The following is a 26,217-nucleotide window of genomic DNA, read 5'->3' as shown; positions in this document are numbered from 1 at the left end:
TAAGCATACTTAAGGAGAGGGTGCATATATATATATATATATATATATATATATATATATATATATATATATATATATTAACCATATTATTTATCATTGCATCTAAGGCACTCAAGGCTTGCCTGGGTGAAATGTTCTCTCTCAGGCTTCAGACGTCAGCAGTTCTGGAGGACAGTAAATCCGCTGCAATGATGATTAACGAGGCTTTTCTGAAGGGAGAGGGGCTCGCAGATGAGAAAATAAATCTCCTTTCAGGGCTCTTGGATGCCAAAGTGAAGCCTTCTGCAGACTTAGAGGAGGAGGTAATTCTTCTCTCTCTCTCTCTCTCTCTCTCTCTCTCTCTCTCACACACACACACACACACACACACACACCAGTCCACTCTCCAACCCTTCCCCTTGTGCCACCTGAGAGAGAAAGACTGGTTGCTTCTCAGTCAAGAGTGAAGAAGGCTGGGATAGCCCCGGACAGCTTCATTATATGTTTATGGATTTGCAAGGGGGGTTGGAAAATATATATATATACTGTATTTTTTCCATGTATAAGACTAGGTTATTTTTTCCCCTAAGAAATAATGTCAAAAATTAGGTGGCGTTTTATACACGGGTACATGTCCCCCCCCCCCATTTTCTTAAATCTGAGTCCCCTCAAATATCTTTTAGATGGAAAAATACAGTATGTTGCAGAATGGAGCAATTCCTGTTCAAGCTTCCAGCCGGCTGTGTCCCTTCCCAGGATATTCTATTCCCCCATTTCCCCTCCCCAGTTTTCTGTGCCATCCCCAAAGCAGCAAGTCAGCATGCTACTTTTAAATGATCACAAAGTATTAAAAAGCCAAAGTCACATACAAAGCCACTAATATCTAGCAAAGCTACAAAACAGAAGGTGGGAGATTTATTGCCCTGCAGTTGCTGTAGTGTAGTTGAACTCCAACTCCCATCAGTATCCAACAGGTCAGTCGATCATCAGGGATGATAGAAGTTGTAGTCCAACAATACCTGGCCATGGCTCCCTGTCCTTGACATGCAGCACATGCAACCAGCAGAGAAGTCCCCACCTGCCTGCATAACTCCTCCAGGTGTACCCAATAGCACCTGCTGCTTTCCATGTAGAATTCTAGGGTTGGAAGGTCCACCAAAGGTCACCTAACCCCCTGGATGCAACACTAGAGAAGCAAATTCATTAATGGTCATCTTGCCTTTCTTTGCAAGCATGAGAGCCTCTTGCTTGATGTGGATTTCGATGACTCGCTCAGAAGCAAACTGCCCGGAAAGAAGAAGGATTGTTATTCCCACATCTTGCCCAGCAGCCAGGAGATTCTCCCATCGACAAGGTGAGAGTGGTCCGAGTCACAAGTGGTGGTTGATGACAATGTACTGAAAACAGGTGGGTAGTCAACCTGGGACACTCCAGACATTGTTGGGTTGCAAATCCCATCATCCTTGACCATTGGCCATGCTGGCTAAAGCTGATGGGTGTTGGAGCCAAACAGGAACATCAGGAGGGCACCATATTGGCTGTAGTAAAGGAAACGGATTGTGTGTTGCTGCTTGCCTCCATCGCAACCCTGTCTTGCTCGCTTTCAACTCATACGAGGTCTTGCTCTGCGGAAGTGCAACACACTTCCCACTTTGCCACTCTGAAACTATGCACTTTGTACCTTGCTTAGTGTGGAATCCCAGAACTAGCAGCACGAGGCTGGTGGAGTACCGTGGCATGCATCCTGCTGGTGCTTTTCTCCAGTGCTTCAGATGTTGCACGCATTATTATTGTCATTATTTATTAAATTCATATACTGCCCTTCATCCGAATATCACAGGGTGACTGAAAACATGAAAACGAAAAACAAAAACACAAAATATATAGCATAATAACACAAAAACAATGCCCCCCCCAAAAAAGAAAGACATTTAAAAGGCCATAGATTGTTTAATCAACTAAAGGCCTGGTTGAAGAGTTCACCTGGTGCCCAAAGCTATGTATTGAAGGTGCCAGGTCAGCCTCCCTGGAGAGAGCATTCCACAAACTGGGAGCCACCGCAGAAAAGGCCCCTTCTCATGTTGCCGCCCTCTGGGCCTCTCATAAAGAAGGCACATGAAGAAGGGCTTCACAAGATGATGGCAGTGTATGGGTTGGTTCGTATGGAGAAAGGTGGTCCCGAGGTATTGCAGTCCTGAGCCACTTAAGGCTTTATAGGTCAAAACCTGCACTTTGAATTGGATCCAGATACTAATCAGAAGCCAGTGCAGTGCAGTGTAGACACTTAAGGTCTAGTTTGCTTAGCCAAACTGGGTTTTGTGAAGATGTCCAAACCCAGCCCAGCGGATTGTGAAACGGTTGTTGTTGCCATTTTAGCTATAGTTTGGCATTTTGTCTTACCCCAACTTCCTTGCATAGCCATAGTTCATTTGTCCACTCCATCTCCAATGCTCACCAAGTTGCTTGTCTGTGAGACAAGCCATAGTTCATTGAACAAAATGCTTAAAGCAAACCATGGCTTAGTGTTATGTGTCAGTGCATTCAGTGTCTCAGTCATCTGTACAACAACCTTCAAAAGTAGGCCAATATTGCAGGTAATGAGGGCTGGAAGAAAGCAGCTGAGCAACAGCAACCAAAGGCTAATGGAAAGCGTGAAGTCGGGAAGATAAGTCTCCGAAGTCACTTCCACAACATACATTTATATCTTGTGGCTTCCCATAGACTCCTGGGAACTGTAGTTTGTCAATGGTGTTGTAACCTGTAGCTCTGCAAGAGGTGGACCACAATTCCCAGGATTCTTTAGAGGGCAACCATGACTATAAAAGTATTGTAAATGTATGGGTGTGGATATGGGTTGAATTACTACACAGGGTGCACAAAGGCCTGTCAGGAACGTGTGCCCCCCCCCAAGCACACCGGGAGAGTCAGCCTTGGAAACTGAGCTGAGCAAGGAAGAGGCTGTCTCTGTAGATGAGAGTTGTTTGTCTGGGGCCCCTCCTCTCCAGGGAAGAAGTGATTAGTTCCCAAGGGGAGGAGGAGTTGGACGTCGGCCAAGGCATTGCCAGGCAACCAGCAGATAAGACAGTGTCGGAGGCTGAGGCTTCTGAGGAAGAGGTAGCTCAGCCCTGCAGTCCTAAAATGAGGAGATTAGAGAGGCTCCAAGAACAACGGAAGGGAAAGAGACGAAAAGTGGGATTTTGGTGTTCTTCCTGTTGGGGAAGGAACGATGAGTCAGACTGAGCAACTAGATTAATGAGAGCAAGCAGATCGCCATGCTCTGAATGTGTTTATTCTTTTTTTTAATTAAAAAAACTTTTATAAAACTGGTGGAGAGTCTTCGCTGCTTTATCAGGCTGCTCGCTTGGCCAGAGATCATTATAAGGCCTGACCTGACCCTTCCTCCCTTTCAATAGCTCACAGGCCAGCAGTTACCCCCACACCACCCCTGAAGCAGCAGCAGACAAGCTGGATGTGCTCAACGAGAAGCTGGTAACACTCCTGCAAGAGGAGGAAGAGTGCGTCTCCAGGAGCGGAGCTGGTGCAGCTTCATTGTTCGATGAGCTCAAGGCCATCGGCTTGGAGAAAGACTCTCTGCTGAAGGAAATAAAAGCCCTGGAAAGGAAAGTGGCAGAAGCCAAGAAGGGGAGGCCAGAATGAGTCTGTGGAGTCTTAGAAAAGCAATATGGTTGCTAGCAAGAAGACTGAAGGGGGTGCCCATGGCTTTTTTTTCAGGGGGAACTCACAGCAACCCAGTTCCGGCACCTCTCAGGTGGGCACCATTGTCATTTTAAGAGAACGAGGTTCATGGTGAGTTCCGGCATCTCTTTTTTCCTAGAAAAATAGCATTGGAGATGCCTAATCGCCCCCAAATGCTTGACTTGACATAGCTGCCTGTTTTCTCTCCCTCTACCCCAATGTACATCTGCAACAAGTCGTGTAATGTCAGCTTCCAGCTTCAGCCAAGGATGGCAAGAGTCCGTCGCAAGGACATGATTAGCAAAGGACTCCAGTTCTCAGTACAATTGGTTAGTTATGGCGAGGCCCACACAAACACAGTAAGGCTGGTAAAGACCATTCCTGAGGCAATGTGTACATAAAGGTAAAGGGACCCCTGACCATTAGGTCCAGTTGTGACTCTGGGGTTGCGGTGCTCATCTCGCGTTATTGGCCGAGGGAGCCGGCGTACAGCGTTCCAGGTCATGTAGACAGCATGACAAAGCTGCTTCTGGCGAACCAGAGCAGCGCACGGAAACACCATTTACCTTCCCGCTGTAGCGGTGCCTATTTATCTACTTGCACTTTGACGTGCTTTCGAACTGCTAGGTTGGCAGGAGCTGGGACCAAGCAACAGGAGCTCAGCCCGTCGTGGGGATTCGAACCGTGGACCTTTTGATCAGCAAGCCCTAGGCTCTGTGGTTTAACCCACAGTGTCACCCACGTCCCACACATATGTACATACCCTACAATATTTCTCCAATGAAAATAGGGGCATCCTTAATAATAATAATAATAATAATAATAATAATAATAATAATAAAGATAATAATACCCTGCACATTTCACTGGGTTGCCCCAGCCACTCTGGGTGGCTTCCAACACATATAAAAACATAACAAAACATTGAACATTTTTTAAAAAACCTTCCCTATACAGGGGTGCCTTCAGAGGTCTTCTGAAAGTTGTATAGTTACTCCTTTGCTCACAGGGCCACATAACTCCATACTCTCCAACATTTGTCTGGTGAAAATAAGGACGTCCTAAGGAAAAGCGGGACATCCCAGGATCAAACCACGAAAGCAGGATGGCTTCTGTAAATTCGGGACTTTCCCTGGAAAATAGCGACACTTGGGGGGGGGGGGTCTGTGCTTAGTGGGAATCTGTGATTAAAAGGGAGATTGGAGGGAGGTGCCACCTTTTGCCATTTGCAGGTGAAAACACTGAGCACGGGAATTTACCTTATAGCTAGTGAGGCCATCGGTCCACCTAGCTCCATACTGGTAAGACTGATTGCACCAGCCCAGCTCTCAAAGGATGCAGTATGGAGAATTCCCAGCCCTACCTGCAGATGCTGAGGATTGAACCTGTGACCTTTTGCATGCAAAACATAGATGCTCTACCACTGAGCTACCGGTAGTACCCTTTCCCCTGCAATACAAGCTGAAGAGTCTCTGGTTACATCATGCCAGATACTTCCTTCCCTAGCCCATCTTCCTGTTGCTTCCACTTGAAAATGCTATCAACATTAAGCTAGAAGGAAATACCAAATATATATTTAGTGGCTGACCTCATTTCTGAGGGTTTATTCACCTTGGCTTTGAGAAAAAGTAACATTTGCCACAGCTTAGTGTTCAGATCATTGCATTTTTAGAACAAGGGAGTGAGGAGGGTGGGGGGGACCTTGCTGATGGGGTGCAGGGCAGAAATCATTTGTCCTCATGTCTGCCTGTGGGGACAGGCAACCTATCAATATAAGTAGGGATAAACTTGGGAGTTGCAAGAAAAATTAGTACAAGGCCAACCTCGGGCAGAGGGCCTCAAAGCCCACTGCAAAAACTTTGCTCTCCTAAACTTTGGGTTCCGTTACTACTTTGCCTCCACTTGTTCAGGCATGTCTCTGTCACAGTGCAGTGGTACCTCGGGTTGTGGACCCAATCCGTTCCGGGGTGCCGTTCTCACCCTGAAAAGTCCACAACCCGAGTGGGGCTTTTGTGCATGTGCGAAAGCGCAATAGAGCACTTCTGCACGTGCACGAAGCACGCAGAACACTTCTGTGCATGCGCACGCAGCGAAACCTGGAAGTAAACACTTCCGGGTCCGCCGCATTCGTAACATGGAAAAACGCAACCCGCAGCAGACGCAACATGAGGTATGATTGTAATGGTTTCCACAATAATGTTAAAACCAAATTTGAAAAGAACTCGTTTGCCAGTGGGATGATTCATGCCCTGCAGGAGGAATCTGCAAGAAGGCAGTGCACACACACTCCAAACTGGCAGGTATTTTGCTCTCCACCTGCCCCACACTTTCCTTTATCAGCAGGTTTGGGGGGGGGTTGTCCATTAGGCACTAATGGCCCACCCCCAAACCCTCACTTTAAACATCTATTGCAAATCAAGTAAACATATCCAGCATTGTGCCACAACAGCAGAATTCATACCGAGCCAACAAACAGATAAAGCTTTCCTTCTCGCCGAGAGTAAGCTGTGTTTATAGTCCCTGCATGGGAGGAACGATTTATACCGGCCTTTTAACTTGGCAAGGGATGGGCACTTTCCAAGAAAGCATTTCTCATGTTAATAGCCTCAAGAGTACGGTTATAGGCAGCTGCGGTGCCAGGCCAAGAAATTTTGCTGCTGAGTCAAGAAGCAAGACTCTGTATGTGTTCCCCACGCAGCAGGAGTCACAAACCTTTTTAGACTTCTGGGCACATTTGGATTCTTGAAAAAGTGCTGTGGGCACCACCCCCTCTGGTCATTCCCCCCCCCCCGGTCCCCCTGCATCAGCTAGAGACAGGGGTCTATGCAGTGTTTTTTTTTGGGGGGGGGGGTGATGGTACTCACCAGTATGGCACACCATCATGTCTTATTTTTTTGCTGCCAATGGCAGCCATTTTGTGCCGGCCTCCACAGCACTTTTATAAAGATATGAGTACTAGCACCTCATTCTTTTTAACGAAAAAAAGCACTGAGCATATATGAGTACACAAACTTCTGTTTCTCAAGGGATCTGTGTAAACATCAAGAGCCAGTAGAATTAATCTGAGCTTTACAAAGCATATACAGCTTAGGCCCAGGCTATCTGCAGGACTGCAATGCAATGCCATTCTCTGGCCAAGTTATGTGTACAAAAATGCACACACAGTGGAACCTCGGAAAACTGAAAGCGGAAGCCTCAGTACAATAGGGAAACTCAAAACTGAAGCCACATGGCATGTTTGGCTTCCGAAAATCATTCGAAAACCAAAGCAGTTACTTCCAGGTTTTTGCCATTCGAAAGTTGAAATGTTCGACTTCCAAAATGCTCAAAGACCAAGATTCCACTGTACTGTAAACTGTACATAAAATGCATTGTTTTAGGGGAAATTGCAGAAGTATGTACCGTATAATAATCAACATTGCATAAAAATACATGCATATTAAGGAAAATTGCTTTAAAATGCTAATGAATTGTCACGAGGCCTTTAACAATTAATAATAACTGCAAACAGCTTGGAAACATGGAAAGCTTGAACTTTAAAAGAGTGGGGGGGGATTAGAAACCAAAATTGACAGATTTATCCATCCTTAGTCTTGAGCCAACCTAAGCGAAATAAAAACAAAAGCAGGTGTTTGGATTTTTAAAATAAAACAAACACATTTTATTAGATTTCCTTTTTAAGATTTCCACAAAGTTGTCATGATGCAATTCCATTTTCAGTCTTGCCATAAAAATACATTAAAAGCATTCAATTAAAAGTAATCTTTAGCCTTCAGGTGTATCAGTTTAAAATGTTTTACAAACACAAACGAAATAAGAAAAGAAGTAGCTGGTGACAGCGACAGGCAAGATTTGAAATAAATGCTTCGAAAGAAGACCTTTATTTGCACATCCTGGTATAGCTTCCAGCTTCCTTCCACATATTGTCCAAAGAGTTATTCTTCCCCAGTGGCTTAGTGGGGAGGTGCTGTCCATCGTTACCGATTGGCGTTGACCCAATGGTATCTGTCTATTCGTGGACCAGTGAAAGTGGCTGACGGCTGGCAGACTTTGTAGCCCTTGCACTGAAGGTAGCATGTACTGGTGGGATGCTGGTGGAATCCATCAGGTACATGAAGCTTTCGCCGAGGATACTGGGACCATAGCTGAAATGGCTCATTGCACTGAGACTAAATCAAGAGGGTGGGCCAGGAGTGGGGAGGGATTTTGGAGAGATGGGGAGAGAAGGTATGTTTTGTGCTTGTGTATAGTCTGAAATAGCACAACAACTCAATCCAACCTTACTTTGAAGTTCAACTGAATCAAGAAATTCAATTCCTTCAGCATCCTGAAGATCCTAGTGACATGGCAACTGGGCAAGTTGTTAAATACAAGACTATCCTTGTCTCATTTTATCCCATTCCTGCAGCAGTCTTAAGTTCTTTTGCCATACATAATTTCTTTGCCATCAACAACATCCTTCCGCAGGCTGCCAGATGGGAACCTGGTCATCAGCTCCGCAGAGACCAGCTCTTCCCAAACACTTTCCGTTCAAGCTGGTCATCCTAAGAACTTTGTTTGTTTCCTTCCTCCCTTCCCACCCCCCTTCCCTTATACAGTGGTACCTTGGGTTACAAACACCTCGGGTTACAAACACTTTAGGTTACAGACTCCGCTAAGCCGGAAGTAGTACCTTGGGTTGAGAACTTTACCTCAGGATGAGAACAGAAATCACGCACAGTTTTAGGTTAAGAACAGACCTCCGGAACGAATTAAGTTTGTAACCAAAGGTACCACTGTATGTTAGTCCCCTGCAAGGACCATCTTGTTTAATCATCATCATCATCAAAGAGATGTCAAAGAGAAAAACAGCTACCAGATTTTTAGAAGACATCTGAAGGCAGCCCTGTTTAGGGAGGCTTTTAATATTTAATAGATTGTTTTATTTCATTTTTCTGTTGGAAGCCGCCCAGAGTGGCTGGGGAAACCCAGCCAGATGGGCAGGGTAAAAGTAATAAATTATTTATTATTATTATTATTATCATCATCATTATCATTGGTGAGCCATAGCATACAACAGCAGGGATCATTCAATTTGAACCTTGAGGGTTAATTCCGTTAGTGTTAAGTCAACTACCCAAGAGGGGGGGAGGGGGGAGGTGTTCCTTAGCAACCAGGGTGGATGACAAGATATTTAGTGACATAGCCCATGCTCTGATTGGCTGTGTAGTTCCAAGGTAGTTTCCTCTGTATGTTTTGTTTAGTGTCTCCCTGCTATGTACAAGGTCTGAACTAAGAAAGAATAAACATATGTTTAATGCAGGTTTTCCTCAGTAAATTGTTATCGGGGTTTCTTTCATCTCAGGGTTTCACCTGTGTGGTTTAAATTACTTTGCTAACTTGTTTTGCATGTGAAAGTCCTAGGTTTAATCCCTGCCATCTCTAGGTAGCCCTGAGACACACCTGCCTGAAACCCTGGAGAGCAGCTACCAGTCAGTGTAGGCATTACTGAGCTAGATGGGCCAAGGGCCTGATTCGGTATAAGACAGTTTTGTATGTAAACCATTCTAGGAGCCCATTGGTTCCAGGAACATCTATATTTTAAAATGGTCTTAATCTGGCTGCTTCCCTTCTATTCCCCTTTTAATATTCATTTAACAGGTTCGTTCCTTTTATTCTTTAAAACTGTATGGCAGGGATGGGGGACCTTTTTCAGCCTAAGGTCTGGATCAGGAACTGGCCTACAGGTGAGCAGAACAGCTTGTCTTGAAAGGGGCTCACTGTCCATGCTAATCAGCTGACAGCAAACCCGGCCTTCTCTGTCTGCAGGTACCCTTTGAATTCCAATGGGTGTGTCCCATACAAGCTCTGCTTACCAAAGTTAATGAGTGCAGCTGACTTAGACGCATTACTTCCAGCAGGTTCCAGAGTGGAACTTGGTGGGAAAGAACCCAAACAGCACCTAAAAGGGCACATTTCCCCCTCTGCATTCCCACAAAGGTGTCTGCCAAGAAACAGCATCCGCTTGCGGGTCAGGATTACAGTGGTACCTTGGGTTACAAAATTTGTTCCAGACGCCCGTTCTTAACCTGAAACCGTTCTTAACCTGAGACGCACTTTCAGTAATAGGGCCGCCGGCGCACGATTTCCATTCTCATCCTGGGGCAAATTTCGCAACCCGAGGTACTACTTCCAGGTTAGCAGAGTTTGTAACCCAAAGTGTTTATAACCCGAGGTACCACTGTATTTCAAAGGGCTATCAGTGCTGGCACATACTGCGAGTGAAGCCCCTTGCCAAGGAACCACCGTGAGCGCCATTTAAGCTCCCAGCTGTTCCTTTGCAGTTGCATCTTTACCTGCCCCTACCCCTGATGTCACAGATGGTGGTAAGTGGATATGGTTTGCAGGCAGGGAAACAGCCTCACAGGCCAAATGAGGCTGCCTCAGTGGAAGAGATGGGAAGCTGAGCTCACTCCATCAGCTCTGCTGTGACAGGTCCATCAGGCCTCCTCTCCCTCCTCTGTCACCTGGGGGCAGCCAGTCCATCACACCGCCTTATTGGGAGAGATGAGAAGCTCATTCCATCAGCTTTGCCGAAGGACCAGCTTCATCAGGAACCTCCCACCCCATCCCCCTGAGTTGGTCGTTATGACGACAACTGCTTAAGAATTTGTGTCAGAGTTCGATTTCCCCCTCCCCTTGCATGCCATGTTTTGGTGTTTTTAGAATGTCACCCTGCAGGCGGGGATTGTCTTGTTTCAATTGTATGCTGTCACTCTGGGGACCTTTTTGGCTGAAGAGCAGGGTACAAACACTCTAAATCAAGTGTTCCAGCTGTTGCTGGACTACAGCTCCCATCATCCCTAGCTAGCAGAACCAGTGGTCAGGAATGCTGGGAATCGTAGTCCAAAAAACAACTAGTTTGGCAAACCCTGCTCTAAAAAAAATAAACAAGGGCCTCCGCTGTGACTAATTAAGCTTGCAGAACGGAGGTTCCCCCTAGACAGGCACGCCAGGAAAACCAGCCAGATGGGTAGGGTATAAATAATAAAATTATTATTATCATTCTTATCCGCCATGCCCCAGTCAGACCTAGTAGCAGAAGCATTGAGAGAAAGCAGACGAAAGCTACTCACTACTCATCCATGGCGAGCTGCTCTCTCACCTGGTAGACGCTGTTTGGGTTGCTCACGGTGGGGATGCTTTTGGGCTCGACAGTGGTGCCCTCCTCATCAGAGCAGTTGCTGGAGGGGCAGTCCAGGGCCTCTGCCTTATCCACAGCCTGCCTGATGAGCTGGGGGACAACGTGGTCCTTTTTGTCCCCTTCAAAGTGAGCCACTGTAAAAGGCTGGTTATTCTCCCCATATCTAGACATAGAGAAGGACATAGAGAAGGTCAAGGCTCGCCGAGCAGTTCTAGGCAGAGAAGCCAAAACATCTTCCTTATGGGATTCTATCAGTCCAAGTTTGCATGGGATGGCTCCAATTACAGGCTACATCAATACTACAGTAAAGGTAGCATTGATTGGCAGCCAGAGCATTCAAAGTGTGAGCCTATGGGGCTTGGAGCACACCTTTAATTGGAAGGGATTCAGACTGAGAACTGGTATAAAATAAGAAAGCTTATGCTCGTTAAGGGGAGTGCATTCTTGATAAGAATCAATTCCATAGGCCTAGCTAACTAATGAGCTGGAGAAACAAGGAATCCACGCTTGACCTCTGTTCTCAGAAGAGACCCAGATGAAAATGTGAGAAGGTAGGCCGAAGAATTGATGCTTTTGAATTATGGTGCTGGAGGAGACTCTTGAGAGTCCCATGGACTGCAAGAAAAGACCCTGATGTTGGGAAAGATTGAGGGCACTAGGAGAAGGGGACGGCAGAGGACGAGATGGTTGGACAGTGTTCTCGAAGCTACGAACATGAGTTTGACCAAACTGCGGGAGGCAGTGCAAGACAGGAGTGCCTGGCGTGCTCTGGTCCATGGGCTCACGAAGAGTCGGACACGACTAAACGACTAAACAACAACAACAACAAAGGGATACGTGAAAGAGGATGCAATTTTACACATATCACTTTGACTTCAAGGGATACATCAACAGAGGTGTAACTGGGAGGGGGCGCAAAGGGGCCATGGAACTGGGTGTATGATTTTGAGAGGGCGCAATGAAGTGCCCCCACAACAGGATCCCTCACCCACCTCCTTCTCCTCATGGCCAGTGAAGGGAAGCCAGTGTGTGCCCCGTCCTTGGGTCGTCCAAAAAAGAGGAGCAGGCACCACCAGCACCCACCAAGGAGGGCAATGAAAATAGCACTGTGCCACTGCTCTGCTGGCCTCTGGCGTGCAAGGGAGCTGCAGAGGCAGCTTCCTTGGCGATGGCTCAGCGCCAGCAGGCCTCAGTTCCCTTCCCAGCTCAGGCCCAACATGGGGGCAGAAGCAGCGGAGAGGAGGAGCAGCAGTGGCGACATCACCGTGCCTCTCCTCCACTGGACGAGGGAACTGTGGAGGCAGCTTCCTCCGTGATGGCCCAGCACTGCCAGGCTACCCAGTCCACCAGGGGGGTGCAACCCTTGCCCACCTTAGGTGCCAGCAACCTGCCTTATGCAGAGATCAAAGGACAGAGGCAGTCTAGGAATATGGAGGTCTCCCACTCCATCTGTCTTAACCTCCTACAGACCCATCTAAGCAAGCCAAGTTGCACCTCAGCTTCCAACACAAAGTTTGCTTGTTTTTTACCTAGTAGCAACCCTATTAAGTAGGGCCATCTCTTCCTTGAGGTAGAGTGAGGCAACTGCCTCAGCAGGCCCTTGGTGCTGGGTTGCAGCAGCCATCCTTGGCTATTTCTTCTAAGCTTCCCACTCCATCCATTCCCCTTTGTTGTCCTACAGCCTCTGTTACCTCCCCTCATCTAGCCTGACACCCCTGGCTTGCCGAGGGACAGTGTTCCATCGTCAGTGCTGAGGAACTATTTCAAATGTTAATCCAGTTAACTTCTGTATGTGGAATGAGGAGGACCCTTGTCTTTCACCTCAGGTGGCAAAATGTCCTGGGCGAGGCCTTCCTGAGGGGGAGGCCCCATACTAGACAGGGGGAGCTTTCAGGCCAGGGATAATGGGAGTTGTAGTTGGGCCAGCCACAACTGGAGGGCCAAATGTTTCCTACATCTTAGCCATGCTGCTAGACCAGCCTTCAGAACCCCTTTATCAAAGGCGCATCTAGCTGAATGTGACCAGCTCAGTGTCACTGGGTGTGGAGCTTTTGGGGCGCCCACAGAAGTGCCACAACTATGAATTCAAAGGAAAGTGAGAGGTGGGAGGGCTGCTGGATTTTAGCGTCACCCAGGGCACCAATGAAATTTAAGGGTGCCAAGGTCTGCCACTCCCCTATATCACATTTTCCCCCCTCTCTGCAAAAGTAGAGTTTAATGCAAGGAGGAAACAGCTGTGCCAAAGGACAGAGGCATCTAAGCAGGCAAGGACAAAGGACTCTGCCAGCCAGAAAGTACAAAAGACAAACACACAGAACTCCAGATGCCTTGAGCAGGGACTACATTCCACCTCCTGCTTTGCTTTGTGACACATCGCACAGTCCTGTGCTCAAGGCTTAGCAGTTGGTCAGACTGTTGCTCAGTGAACATCTGCTCTGCAGGCAGAAGGTCCCATGTTCAACCCCCAGCACCAACAGATTCTGTCTGGAACTCTGGAGATGGACTAGGCAACGGCCTGACTCAACAGAAGGCAATTTTCTTATCCAAAGACATCACACTCCATCAACTCTTTTTAGTAAGGCCCTTCATATACGCCAAGAGCTCACCTGCAGCATACGTCAAATGGATCGACCCAAATGGTCATCTCCTTTGGTAATCCAAGGCTGCTGAAGTCCACGTTGCTCTCCAAACATGCCCGCTCCAGCAGAGGGTCTCTTGGGTTGAATTGGTTTATCCTTATACACCTGGACAAGCAGAAGAGAATAGAAGAGGTACCCTGGGTGGCCCATTGTACCTCCTCCTCTATAGTCCACACACTACAATAATATCAACAGCACTGAGGACACAAGTGCTGTGCAATCCATCCTCAGCCCAAATTAGCCCCACCTGAACTAGGGAAGGACGCAGTGGCTCATGATTCCCATTATGCAATGGGAACAGACTGCACATCCATCCCTTGGCACCTGTGGTGCATATTTTACATGGGGGAGAAGATGGCACAACTTTTTTGGTGCAAAAGACAGCCATGACCCAAGGCTTATATGGTCCCAGCTCATACACTAGACAAAAGCAGGATGGCACCAATTCAGTACATAAAATGCTAATGATTATCTGCTTGTGATGGCATAGAGGCGATCTCTTTCATGGTGGCATCCGTGTTACAGGATGCACACCCTGCTGAAATACAAGATGCCCCATCTGTATTGGCATGCCACAGGCTTTCAAAGACACACCTGTTTACATACGCATTCCCTGGGTCTCTGAACCCAAATCTTAATTACTATGATGTTTTCATGGGGTTATTTTACTGTGCATTTATGGGTGTTTATATTTTAATGCTTGTGTGATTGGTTTTTATACCTGTAAATGGCTTGGAAGACTATTTCGGCATTTAGCAGCATATAAATTATAAATAGCAATAATCCTAGCGCCGTTGTAAAGCCAGAATAATATACACCCAGGCCTTCTTTGTTGAGAATTTCAATGCAAAATAGTTGACACATCCCTGAATATTCAATTACTTGACATCGGGTGCTTGGGTTTGTGATTTGGCACCTGCATTTGACAGCCCAACATTTCATATTTGACAGCTTGTAAGACTTCCTCTCTCTTGACACCTGGCAGGCATCAAATATCAGCAAAGTCCAATACATAGGTTTAGAGGCAGAATTTCACATTTGACATGTTGCATGTCTAAGTGTGAAAATTTCAGGAAGTTTGGAATACACACACACACACACACACACACACACACACACACACACACACACAAAACCCTAACCTTACAATCTTCAGGCAGTATTCAATCACATACCGGCAAATTCAGGTTGTGCAGTTATAGCTGTTTTGGAGGTCTTGCACAACAAACCCACTTTCCCTAAAAGATCAGGGGGTTTATTCCCCATTAAAAAAATTGATGGGAGAAATGCAGTGAGAAGTGTGGGATAACATTTTCTTGGTGTGATGTCATCTAACTTCCCCTCAAACAAATTATTTATTCCTATTCTTATTTATTAAATTTGTATACTGCTCTTCATCCACAGATCTCAGGATGGTTCACAAATTTGAATGAATGCTCAGAAGCACCCCGGTATAGTGTTTCAGCTCAACACCCTCTCAGAGAGACCCCCTAAGCAACACACACGGAGTGCAAAAGCCATACTCAAAGATGCTGCTGGAGTTATGAAGCCCTAGAGAAATTGTGTAGGCTGGTCCATTAGGGCAGACAGGACATTGCCCCACCAGTCTCAGTTTGCCCTCAGCCAGCTCCTACATGCTTGCCTTCTCACTTACAACTCATCCAGGAAATGTCATTGCTTGTCAGTCTCAGCATTGTCCTTGCAGGATTTAGCAGGGAGAGGGAGGATGGGGGCATAACCAGAAATTAGGGGCTCTGCCTGTCATGGGCTCTAGCGCCACCTACTGTTGGGCTCCCTGCCTTCTGTCCTACCAATCGCAATGAGCACCAGCCACCACTGGAGACATACAAGCCCCCAGTTTTGCACAAGAGCTAAGCAATGGATGCTGGGACTGGATGCATAGGGGCTACTCACCTAAAGGCTTGCCCTTTCGAAGGATTGTCAGGGTACCAGTGGCTCTTGTACATCTCAAACATAGCTGCCATCAACTTGGACGCAAACTTCTCCATTTGCTGCTTAGTCAGCACGTTGTGCTTCTTCACCAAGCGTGTGATGAAGAAGACCGTGGCAGCTATTTCATCCTTCATGTCTAGATAAGCCTCTGGATTGAAAGTACAGCTGGAGAAAAAGGAAGTGTGGGAGACGTGAGCTCTGGCGACACATTTAAGGGTCTCCTTGTCAACAGTCATTATTTCCTTGCCATCATACAAGGCTTCCACCTTTTTGAAGAGGCCCTTTCATCAACCAGGTTGTGGCTTCTTCCACTGAAAAATGGGTGTGCTGGCCCAGCTACAAGTTCATACCATATACAATGCAAGTGTTCCTACAATGCAAGTGTTTCCCACTTTGCTTGCAATCTCTTCGTTTTCTCCCCCGCAGTGCCACACCCCATTAAATTTAGACACTTTCACAGCCATTTGGTACAGTGGGCCAATTCTCTTTCCCGGGAGAGGCGAGTAATGGTTTACTCCTCACTATAATGTGACCATTATACATAGTAACAGTACTTCAACCCTGGGTGGATAGGAAAGAGCAACACACAAAATAAAACCTTCCGGAACAGATGTTGTCTGAGGAGAACAGCCAAACCTCTAGCTATATTTGCTATTGATTCATCATTATTTATATATTGCAACTTTATCCCACCTTTCCCTCCAAGAAGCTCAAGGCAGCATTCATAGGTGTCCCTGCCCTCATTAATTCTCACAACAACCCTGTGAGGTAGGTTTGGATGAGTTGCAGTGACATGCCCAAGGTCACCCAGGGACCCTCATGCCTAAGCAAGGGTTTGAACCTTGCTCTCACAGGTGTTAGTCTGACACTTTAAGCCAAACTTTTCGTGTTGAGGATACACTTTTTCAACATGCATCATTTCGTGACATGGTAATTCAGATTTATTAGCAAACTGGAGGTTAAACTAACCCCTTTCCAGCCCCAGGAGGAGCGTGGGGAGCATTCGCGTGACACACCTACCCCCTGCAGCCAACACACTAATGTGTCACAACACACAGTTTGCAAAGCTCTACTTTAAGCACTGCCCTGCTCTGGCCAAGTGTAATTCTAATGCAAGCCTCAATACTCACCAACTTCGCTCTCAGAGGAAAGAGACTCCGGCAAGAAAGAAGGGAAGAAGCTATTAAACTTTGAGGCCAGTTCAATAGCTGCAGTGCCTTTTCTTTTGCCCTTACAGCTTCCCCTTAACCACCTGCAGCTCTTTTCGCTAGCTAAACAGCTACTCCTACCTTCCTTCTGGCTTATATAAGCAGGACTAGAGTAGCTAAGGTCGGCCTTCAGAGGAGGTGTGTGTGCATAAAACAAGGATAGAGCCCATTGCACTTCCTTGTCCTTGGTCCTGATTCTGAAGAAATCTCCATCTCAGGTCCTGATACCTCAAAACCCTCTCCTGAGAGGCTTGAAGGTAGCGAGGAAGCAGAATTATTTTCCCGCATGCAACCCAATCATATTGTGTGCATTAACTCAGAAGTAAGCCCGGCTGAATCCAGGAGGACTTGCTCCCAAGTAAGTTTACATTGGATTGCAGTTTTTAGGATTCTGCCCCCACTGATCACGCTCCTGTGACTTTAACAGCAGCCTGACATGCAGAAATTGAAGAGGCAAAGCTCTTCCTGGCATGGATATACTGTATCAGCACTGGGAAAAGTTTCCAGCCTCAGCTTCTGCATGTTCAGGGCCTCTCCGGAGATTTTATATTCTGCTTTCTGCTCGTGATGGTATCAGGGCAGCTATAAATGATCTCACTGTTTGCACTTGGATGAGTTTCAGGGAGGACATACTACCTTTTAATTTTTGCTTTTAGTGCATGTGGTGCAACCTCCTGCTGAAATCCTGTACCTTTTCATAATGCAAATGTTCCAGGTCCCCCTTCCACTCCCGCTTTTGTTGAGCTGCAGCTCAGGAGTGCCCCTCTGGATGGCAATAATGCAGTAACAATGGGGAAGCATCACAGAACAAGAAATAAAGCAGGATGATGTGTGCAGGTGGTCCAGTATGAATCTACCAGCAATGCTCTAGAACTGTGTCAATGGCAGGTTGCAGAAATATACCTGCAAAGAACCTCACCTATCTGGTGGGTCCCTCTGACAAGTCACCCCCACAGTGTTCAAGGAAATTTTTTCCCCTTCTTTTTATTTAACCCATGAGATTTATACACTATACCACTTGACTGTAATAAAACCTAAGCCGGTAGGATCTCAGCCTTCTTCAGATGCTCCTTTTATTCAGTATACCTGAAGGAGCGTCTCCACCCCCATCACTCTGCCTGAACACTGAGATCCAGTGCCGAGGGCCTTCTGGCGGTTCCCTCGTTGCGAGAAGCCAAGTTGCAGGAAACCAGGCAGAGGGCCTTTTCGGTAGTGGCGCCCACCCTGTGGAACACCCTCCCATCAGATGTCAAAGAAATAAACAACTATCTAACATTTAAATGACATCTGAAAGCAGCCCTGTTTAGGGAATTTTTTAATGTTTGGTGTTTTATTGTATTTTTAATCTTTGTTGGACGCCACCCACCTAGAGTGGCTGGGGCAGGCATCCCCAAACTTCGGCCCTCCAGATGTTTTGGACTACAATTCCCATCTTCCCCGACCACTGGTCCTGTTAGCTAGGGATCATGGGAGTTGTAGGCCAAAACATCTGGAGGGCCGCAGTTTGGGGGTGCCTGGTCTGGGGAAACCCTGCCAGATGGGCAGGGTATAAATGATAATAATATATTATTATTATTATTATTATTATTATTATTATTATTATTATTATTAGGCTTACAGGATCAGAGGCAATTTTAAAAAGCCATGGAAATCCTTCTACAGCAATGTTTCTGTAGAAAGATGCCCCGAGTTCGACAGCTGCATGTGTTACAGTGGTGAAGAAGAGAGAAAGAGAAAGGGCTCCTGTCCTTTTAATATTTGCCCAGGATAGGCCATTTCAGCAGGTGTAGCTCTGGTCATGCAATTCACACCTGTTGGAATCTCCTCGTCTGCACACCTATTAAAGGGGCAGGAGGGCCTTGTCTTCTTTTGGGGGAGTCAAAGAGTTGTGGCCAGTGCGATATAGCTGCCTTCCCAGGGCTGGATTGGTGCCACCCGTGTCTCTATTAAGGCAGATAGAGCACTGCCCCATCAGCTTGGCCAGCCCCCACTTCAAAGTGCACTGCCTGTTGGCTTCCCCGCCATGGTCTCTGTGTTGCTGTTTGGAGAACCCAGCAGAGAAGAGGTTGGCCCCAGCACTAGGCTGAGTTGACTCTGCATGTCATTGGCTCTGGAACCACCTGGCGTGGGTTAGGGACCCATTTGCATCAGCAGCAACTGCTGTCAGCACAGCCCTGGTCTCACCATTGCTTGGCCCTATTCTGGTAAGTTTCAGCAACATCAGTGTTGGGAAGCTGGTGATGAGTAGACCCAAATGAAATTAATGTCATGCATATATAGTTACCATTTTTCCACATTTCAAAATAAACATTTCACAAACTTTAAAATATCCAGTGACTTCCCTTCTTCTCCTTCCATAGTTCATATTACTTATCATACTTTCCTGCACATCTTGCTATAACCATTCAAATCAATTTTCCACTTTTACATCAATCGAGTATTGTTTACTCTGTTGAATTTATCTGCTATTATCATCAAGATGGCATTGTGATTGGATAATGTCTTTGGTTGTATCTCAACCTTTTTTTACCCTAGTTATTAGTTCTTTTGAGGCCCAAAGATCTTTTCTACTTGAAGAATTATTAGCGTTTGAGAAAAATGTGAATTTGCATTCTAATGGGGGCTTAACACACCATAAATAAATTAAATCAAAATTGGACACCATGTCCCCCCAAAAAAACAATTGATAATTTCCCTTCTTTTGAATCTGTTTTCCAAATAGTTCTGTTTAGATTGAGGGAAACAACCCCATTAAAGGGCCCTCAGCTAATTCCACCTATTAGTTTCAATGAGTCTATTCTGCGGTTGTTTCTGAGGGTCACTTTTTCCTCAGTGATGATCCTAGGGGTTTTAACATGGGTGGGGGAGACAGAAGTTAAAAGGGAGAAATCTAATGGAAGACCAACAGGAGGGGAAGCTTCACCTGTTGTACGTCTGTCTGTCAATGTTGGCAAATCCTGTATAATGGTGTCTCTTCCACACAGCTAAATTTCAGTTCACAAAAGTCAGGGGCAGAGTGAACTAAGAAAGCCACACCTCCTGAGGATGGTGTTTTCTCTGTATTTATTTCCTTCTTCAATCTCCGGGTGTGGGGACAGGAGAGGGAACAGCCCAGGTTTGAGGACAGCATAGTTTCTTCAGCTGTCAGGAACTTTTGCCCAAGCCTGACTGTTGTTGCAAGAAGCTATAACCAAATGTGTTTTGTATCCCACAGAAGGGGCATCGAGCTGCTTGCTGAAACAGGTTCACCTTTTCCTGCTCTACACTTTGGAGAACTACCCTGGGCTAGGGAAGCCATAAATAAACAATTCGGAGTCTCCCTGGTGACGAAGGACACACAGTGCTCGCTGGAGACTCACGGGGCATTCCTTGAATCCAAAGGGGCATGGAGGATAAGGCTCTCAATGGCTACTACCCAATAGCTGTGCGGCTTCCTCCTGAATTGGAGAAGGAATGCTTCTGAATGCCCTCGTTGGTGGGGACCACAAGTGGGAGAGGGTCATTGTGCTCATTGTCCTTGCCAACTTCCCATTGTGAGACCAGGGCGCTGCTAGCAGAACAAGCCCTGCTACATTTTGTCCAATCCAAAAGAGCATTGGACCAATTCATGGGAGATAAGGCTGTCAAAAGCTATGCCTTGCTTCCACAGTCACAGACAGCAATGCTTCTGAATACCAGTTGCTGGAAACCCCAGGAAGGGAGACGGGTCTTGTGTCCAGGTCCTGCTTTTGGGTTTTCTATGGACATTTGGTTGACCACTGTGAGAACAGGATGCTGGACTAGATGGGCCATTGGCCCGATCCAGCAGGCTCTTCTGGTGTTCTTAGGCTAACCATGTTCTTTGTAGCTCACAAGGCACACTACTTGCCCTGGATGTCAAATGCTGTTTTTGTTTAATTTGCAATATATTTGTGCACTTTTGTACAATGGCATGGTTCAGGTGGTTCCTCCCTCTGCTGACCCCTTAAGATTCTTTTGCACCAGTCTTTCAACTTCTCTCATCTAGACACGTGTCTCTTTGCATAGTTGTTGGCTATGTGCTAAGTCTCTAAGGACTTATTTTCAAGTGCCATGAGAGTTGATGGCAAGTGCTTTCACAACAACAAACCTGCTTCCCAAAAAAAGGTCAGACATTTGCTCCTAAGGAAAGTGACTGGAAAATGCACTGGGAAGTGTGGGATAGCACTTGCATTGATGCAGCAGTTTCTAACCTTTCCGCAAAAAAATCAGAATGAATGCTCAAGTAGCTGGTGTCAGGCACTTCCAGACTGGTGCTGCTTTCGGGTAGGGTTCAATCACATCCTGGCAAATTTGGGTTGTGCGATTAAATTTGGTGCTCTTGCAGTGCAAACCTGCTTCCCCTTGAGATTGGACCTTCTGCGATAAAAGTTTCAGGAAAACGCAGTTGAAAGTGTAGTGTAACAATAGTTTGATGCATCAATGTCTAACCTCCCCAAAACCAATCAGGCTGATTGATCAATAAACAGGCCTTCCAGAAGGGCCAGAGAACTTGCATTGCAGTACAGTGGTACCTTGGTTCTCAAACATAATCCGTTCCAGGAGTCTGTTCGACTCCCGAAACCATTTGAAAACCAAGGTGCAGCTTCTGATTGGCTGCAGGAGCTTCCTGGACTCAAGTGGAAGCCGCGCTGGACGTTCAGCTTCCGAAAAACATTCACAAACCAGAACACTTCCGGGTTTGCGGCGTTCGGGAGCCAATTTGTTTGGCAACTAAGCCATTTGGAAACCAAGGTTTTGACTGTATTGAGTTGAACTATGGAGTAGAGGTAAGCTGCATAAATTAATGTTTTTACACTGTGCATCCCTTTTCTCATGGCTTTGGAGGTTACTCAGTGAAGACCTCCAGGGAGTCACTTCCAGATCTTCTGGAAGTTTGTGGGTTTTTTGCAGTTTCCCCGTACAGGATTCTCATGACATTCCTATGCTGCTCTTTCTAAACATCAGCTAACCTTATGTAGAATCAGAGTGAAGGTCTCCATCCTTATCCAACCTCAGCCCACACATTCCTACTTGAATTAAATTACGGGTTTCCCTGCTCTCTGGGCAAGCCCAGGCATGCCAAAAAGAAGAAAAAAAGTCATCCATCAGTTCTCTAGCAACTGCAGGCCTAATCTGGAGCAAACATTGCTCTCCTAAATGCATTCTGAAGATGGTGGTTGCAAATTCTGCAGGGACTTCTTGGAGTAAAATCATCTGGAGCTCTCCTGCACATCCTATGGAAATGAGTCCTTGTTGAAATTTTATTTCTGCCTGGCCTTAGATGCAGATGCATTACTTTTGCATGGAAGAAAAATCCTCACGTGTGTAGACAAAGATGAAGCAGAGCATGAGAGACTTATACATCCCTGGAGGTAAGTTGGGGGTGTGCGGGACAGGAAGGGCTTTCCAGAGAATTGCGTTCAGGGGAGCGAGGCACCACAAGCACTAAGTTTTCATTCTGAACCCAAGTAGCACCCGCCTTCCGTGGAGTCACAGCTATCCAAATGAATGAACAACTCTTAATTTATTTACAACTATATTGCACCTTTCCTCCAAGGAACTCAAGGTGGCATGCATGGTTCTCCTCCTCCCCATTTTATTCTCACAACAACCCTGCGAGGTAGGTTAGGCTGAAAGACAGGGAGGGGGACAAGGTTGCCCAGTGAACCTCATGACTGATTATCTCCCACTTTTGAGCATGGGCCACAACCTGTGGCAATGTCACACACACCCAAAGTACAAATATTGTACTGTTTATCAAATTTGATATGGGGGTGGGGCCTGGGGCAATTCCTGACCCCCCACCCCACCCTTCATGAAAGGGTCTGGTACTCAGCTCTGCAGAGCAAGGCCTATATATCATGGAAGAGACAACCTGAGGCAAAGGACAAGGTGGTGCCCACCTCCCCATTCCATGTATAAAAAACTGACCAGCCTTGCAGTTGATTCTGTCTTCAACACTGACTCCCACTGCACCTGGGGGCAACAGGCTACTGCAAAGGATGCACACAGAGTGCTGTCTTCCAATATACCTCAATGATGCTCCCTGCCCACCCCGCTGTGCCTGCCACCAAAGGCAGCCACCAATCTCTGCCTAATGATAGGGCCAGCTCTGTTTTAAGGGCATAGGTGCTGATGCTGCTTCCTAGTCCAGCCATGTTCTTTATAAATGACTTGGATGAAGGAACTGAAGGGATGCTCATCAAATTTGCAGATGACACCAAACTAGGAAGGGTAGCTAATGCGATAGAAGGCAGAATCAGAATTCAGAATGGCCTTAACAGAACTGGGTCCAAGCTAACGAAATTAATTTCAGTAGGGACAAACGTAAGGTTCTGCACTTAGGCAGGAAGAACCAGATGCACAAATATAAGATGGGAGAAACCTGGCTTACTAGCAGTACATGTGAAAAGGATCTAGGGGTCTTAGTGGACCACAAGTTTAACATGAGTCAACAGTGTGATGCAGCAGCAAAAAAAGCTGCTATTCTAGGCTGCATCAGCAGAAGTATAGTGTCCAGATCAAGGGAAGTAATAGTACCACTCTATTCTGCCTTGGTCAGACCACACTAGGAATACAGTGTCCAATTCTGGGTGCCACAGTTTAAGGATGTTGCCAAGCTGGAATGTGTGCAGAGGAGGGCAACCAAGATGATCAAGGATCTGGAAACCAAGCCTTACGAGGAGTGCTTGAAGGAGCTGGGTATGTTTTATCCTGGAAAAGAGGAGATTGAGAGGAGATAGGATAGCCATCTTCAAATATCTTAAGAGTTGTCACATGGAAGACGGAACAAGCTTGTTTTCTCCTGCTCTGGAGGGTAGGACTCGAACCAATGGCTTCAAGTTACAAGAAAGGACATTTGACTAAACATACGGATAAACTTTCTGACAGTAAGAGCTGTTCGACAGTGGAACAGTCTCCCTCGGGAGGCTGTGGACTTTCCTTCCTTGGAGGTTTTTAAGCAGAGTTTGGATGGCCACCTGTCTGGGATGCTTTAGCTGAGATTCCTGCATTGTAGGGGGTGGACTAGATGCCCCTTGGGTTCCTTCCAACTCTATGATTCTGTGACCCATGGAAACGTTGCACAATGAACCACCACAATAGCGAAGTCAATCCACCCCCTTCAGAGAGCTAATCTGTAGTCACACCTGTGCCACACCTGAGCATCCATGACTACAGAGTATACACAAACGTCGGGCCTGGGACTGCCCCACGTCTTGTTTGAGGCCAGTCTGGTGTAAAGGCTGTTGAGAGAGCAGGGACAGAACAGGTGGGATCTATTGTTTATGGAGCATATTATTTCGGTCAGAATCAAACTTTGCCCTCTTGTGAATTGCAGGGGGTTGGACTAGATGGCCCTCGTGGTCACTTCCAACTCTACAGTTCTGTGATTCAGATTTAGAAATTGATAGATTGAGGTGGGCAGGTTAGTTTTCAGGTTGATCTTTCCTTTTTCTTTTTTTTCACCAAAAGAATTCCCTCTTTCATCAACAGGATTTGCAGCTTTAAGAAACTAAAATGCAGGTTAAGGAGGAGATTATCCATTAGGGAAAAGAAATTCAAAGGCGTTGTTGATTTCCCCTGCTTCCTAGATCAAGTTTTGAACCGGTTCCAGGCTGTTGTAATTAATTATAAAGTTGGCGGGATTACTGCAAGGTAAGCTTCTTACAGGCAAACGCTACAGTTTCTTTTACGTAACTTGTACCAGAGGAGGTGTATTGGATATACTATGTTAAGAGGCAAATGAGACTTTTGAGATATATGAGGAATGTTTGATTTCCCACCCACCCGGCCTTATTCCTGATGCTGATGCTGCTAATTTGTCTCTGGTAGAGGTCTACAAGGGATTGGACTACGGCCAATATGTGGTGGTGCAGGATCATAGCTCAGTGGTACAGCAGCTGCCCTGTCTGCAGTGAGGTCCCAGGTTCAATTCCTGGCATCTCCAAGTACGGCTGGGGAAGATTCCTGCTTGAAACCCCAGAGAGCCACTGCCAGTCAGAGTAGGCAATAATGAGCTACATGAACCAATGGTCTGATTTGGTATAAGGCAGCTCTCTATGTTCCCGTGTTCCCTGTTTGGGGCAAGCAACACTCAGCATTGCTGAGCCCCCTGATACCTTGCATGCTCGGAGGGGAGGGGGTGCTTGTTTCCTGAGGCTGGAAAAGAGTGGAAGCTAGGCTTTGCCCCCACCCATTACAACACTGCCATCAAATGATGGTTCCCTTTTAACCATCTGTATCAGAGGAAGGGCACCATTGGGCTGGGGCTAGATTTGCCCCCTGCAAATCTCCAAGATTGTGGCCCCGTAAGAGTGAGTGGGAGCCGAGGAAAAAACCAATCCTGTTTCTCTCCATAGACCCCCACCACATTCTTCAGGTTTGTTTCTCAGCCACACTAAAGCATGAGGGAACTTTGGGGGCTGTTGGCACTGCAGCGTTCTCTCTGACCACTAGGACGTTATCCAGTCACCTCTAGCTTTTGAGAGTTTACCAGGTACTGTATTGCTTTCAGACTTTCAAGGCTCTTTGTGGCCATCTGAGACGAGAAACTTGATTTAAAAATATATATACAGGTATATGGAAAACGAGGATTCACAGCAGATTGAATTCTGCTTTCATTACCTAACTTTTTGCCAGCAGCTGGAAAACAGGGATACACACAGCCCTGGCGCAGCATGCAAAATACAGTGCACTTTATTATTTCAAAGCAAAGGAACGAGCGAACGGGAGATGTAATTGCTGGAAACGTTTTGTCTTTTTCAGGCTCGGATGCTGTAGAAGTAGCATTTGGTTTGTAGCATTTGGTTTGTAGGCAGTGTAGTTAGCTGATTGTAACCGTTTTCCCGAGCAATCACTAGCTTCACTGTTATCAAAACAAGGCGCAGAATTCCCCCAATGGCAGACCTCACCAGCACTGCAGAAAACATCCGGAAAGCTGGTTCTCAGCTTGAACCCAAAGAATTACTATCTCTCTCTGTCCATAATATCCTGTTTCTTCGTAGAAGCCACCAGCTCACCAGCAAGCAAGACAAAGGGGCTTTTAAGAGATGATGCTGACTCAAGGAAGGACACTGGAATGGTTGCCAAGAATCTGTGTTGCTCTGTGACCTGCAACATTAGGAACACACTGGCAGCCTTGTTACGATTTTAGCACTGGTTGGGCATGATCCTGTCAGCAGAATTCGGCCAGGGTTGAATGGGGTGGGGTGGGGGGGATCAGAGCCCTGGGATCAGGAAGAAGCAAAGCACCAGGGGTGAAGTGGGAGAGAGAAGCAGACAGCGGCAAGTGCCAGAGTCTAAGGCAGGCAAAAAAAGGCTAGGTTCCCAAAGCAGCCCTGTGCCTGAGGAAGTGGAACCTGCCAAACGGGAAGGAAGAGCATATGGGGCATGCCATTTATAGAACACAGTGGAGCTACATTGGTTCTCTGGGTCACCTGACTGGGTGCTGACGGAGTCAGCAGGTGAAGTTTCGTAACGCTGCTCAGGGGTCACCTCTGGATAACAGTCAGACGCTCCTACTGTCTAAATGGTGTAGGAAGCAAGGCCCTGGCGCCCG

At 46.6% G+C, this 26,217-nt stretch overlaps 2 protein-coding genes across 6 annotated transcripts in view; one reads left to right on the top strand and one right to left on the bottom strand.

Annotated features, from left to right (window-relative positions):
* Nucleotides 1-3,659, top strand: part of LOC118097186 (uncharacterized) — a 54,758-nt gene extending 51,099 nt beyond the window's left edge. Inside the window, exons 34-36 of the mRNA XM_060268315.2 lie at nt 108-302; nt 1,212-1,333; nt 3,393-3,659. Of these exons, the coding sequence (XP_060124298.2) occupies nt 108-302; nt 1,212-1,333; nt 3,393-3,636 (561 nt within the window). The 3' untranslated portion in view covers nt 3,637-3,659. The remainder of the gene's footprint in view (nt 1-107; nt 303-1,211; nt 1,334-3,392) is intronic.
* A 3,650-nt stretch (nt 3,660-7,309) lies between these two features.
* Nucleotides 7,310-26,217, bottom strand: part of BTG4 (BTG anti-proliferation factor 4) — a 23,434-nt gene continuing 4,526 nt past the window's right edge. Inside the window, exons 1-5 of one of the 5 annotated variants that reach the window (XM_088657864.1) lie at nt 19,582-19,681; nt 15,412-15,615; nt 13,465-13,602; nt 10,820-11,021; nt 7,318-7,844 (exon numbers count right to left, since the gene is read on the bottom strand). In XM_088657864.1, coding sequence (XP_088513990.1) covers nt 7,653-7,844; nt 10,820-11,021; nt 13,465-13,602; nt 15,412-15,584 — 705 coding nt within the window. In that variant the 5' untranslated portion in view covers nt 15,585-15,615; nt 19,582-19,681 and the 3' untranslated portion in view covers nt 7,318-7,652. Of the gene's footprint in view, nt 7,845-10,790; nt 11,022-13,464; nt 13,603-15,411; nt 15,616-16,580; nt 16,716-19,581; nt 19,682-26,217 lie in introns of those variants that run through there. The other 4 variants (XM_088657863.1, XM_088657866.1, XM_088657861.1 and 1 more) reach the window with 4 other exon arrangements.

The sequence above is a fragment of the Zootoca vivipara genome, chromosome 14, assembly GCF_965207765.1.
Source record: "Zootoca vivipara chromosome 14, rZooViv2.hap1.1, whole genome shotgun sequence".
Classification (NCBI taxonomy): domain Eukaryota; kingdom Metazoa; phylum Chordata; class Lepidosauria; order Squamata; family Lacertidae; genus Zootoca; species Zootoca vivipara.
This window is presented reverse-complemented; position numbering and strand designations above follow the sequence as displayed.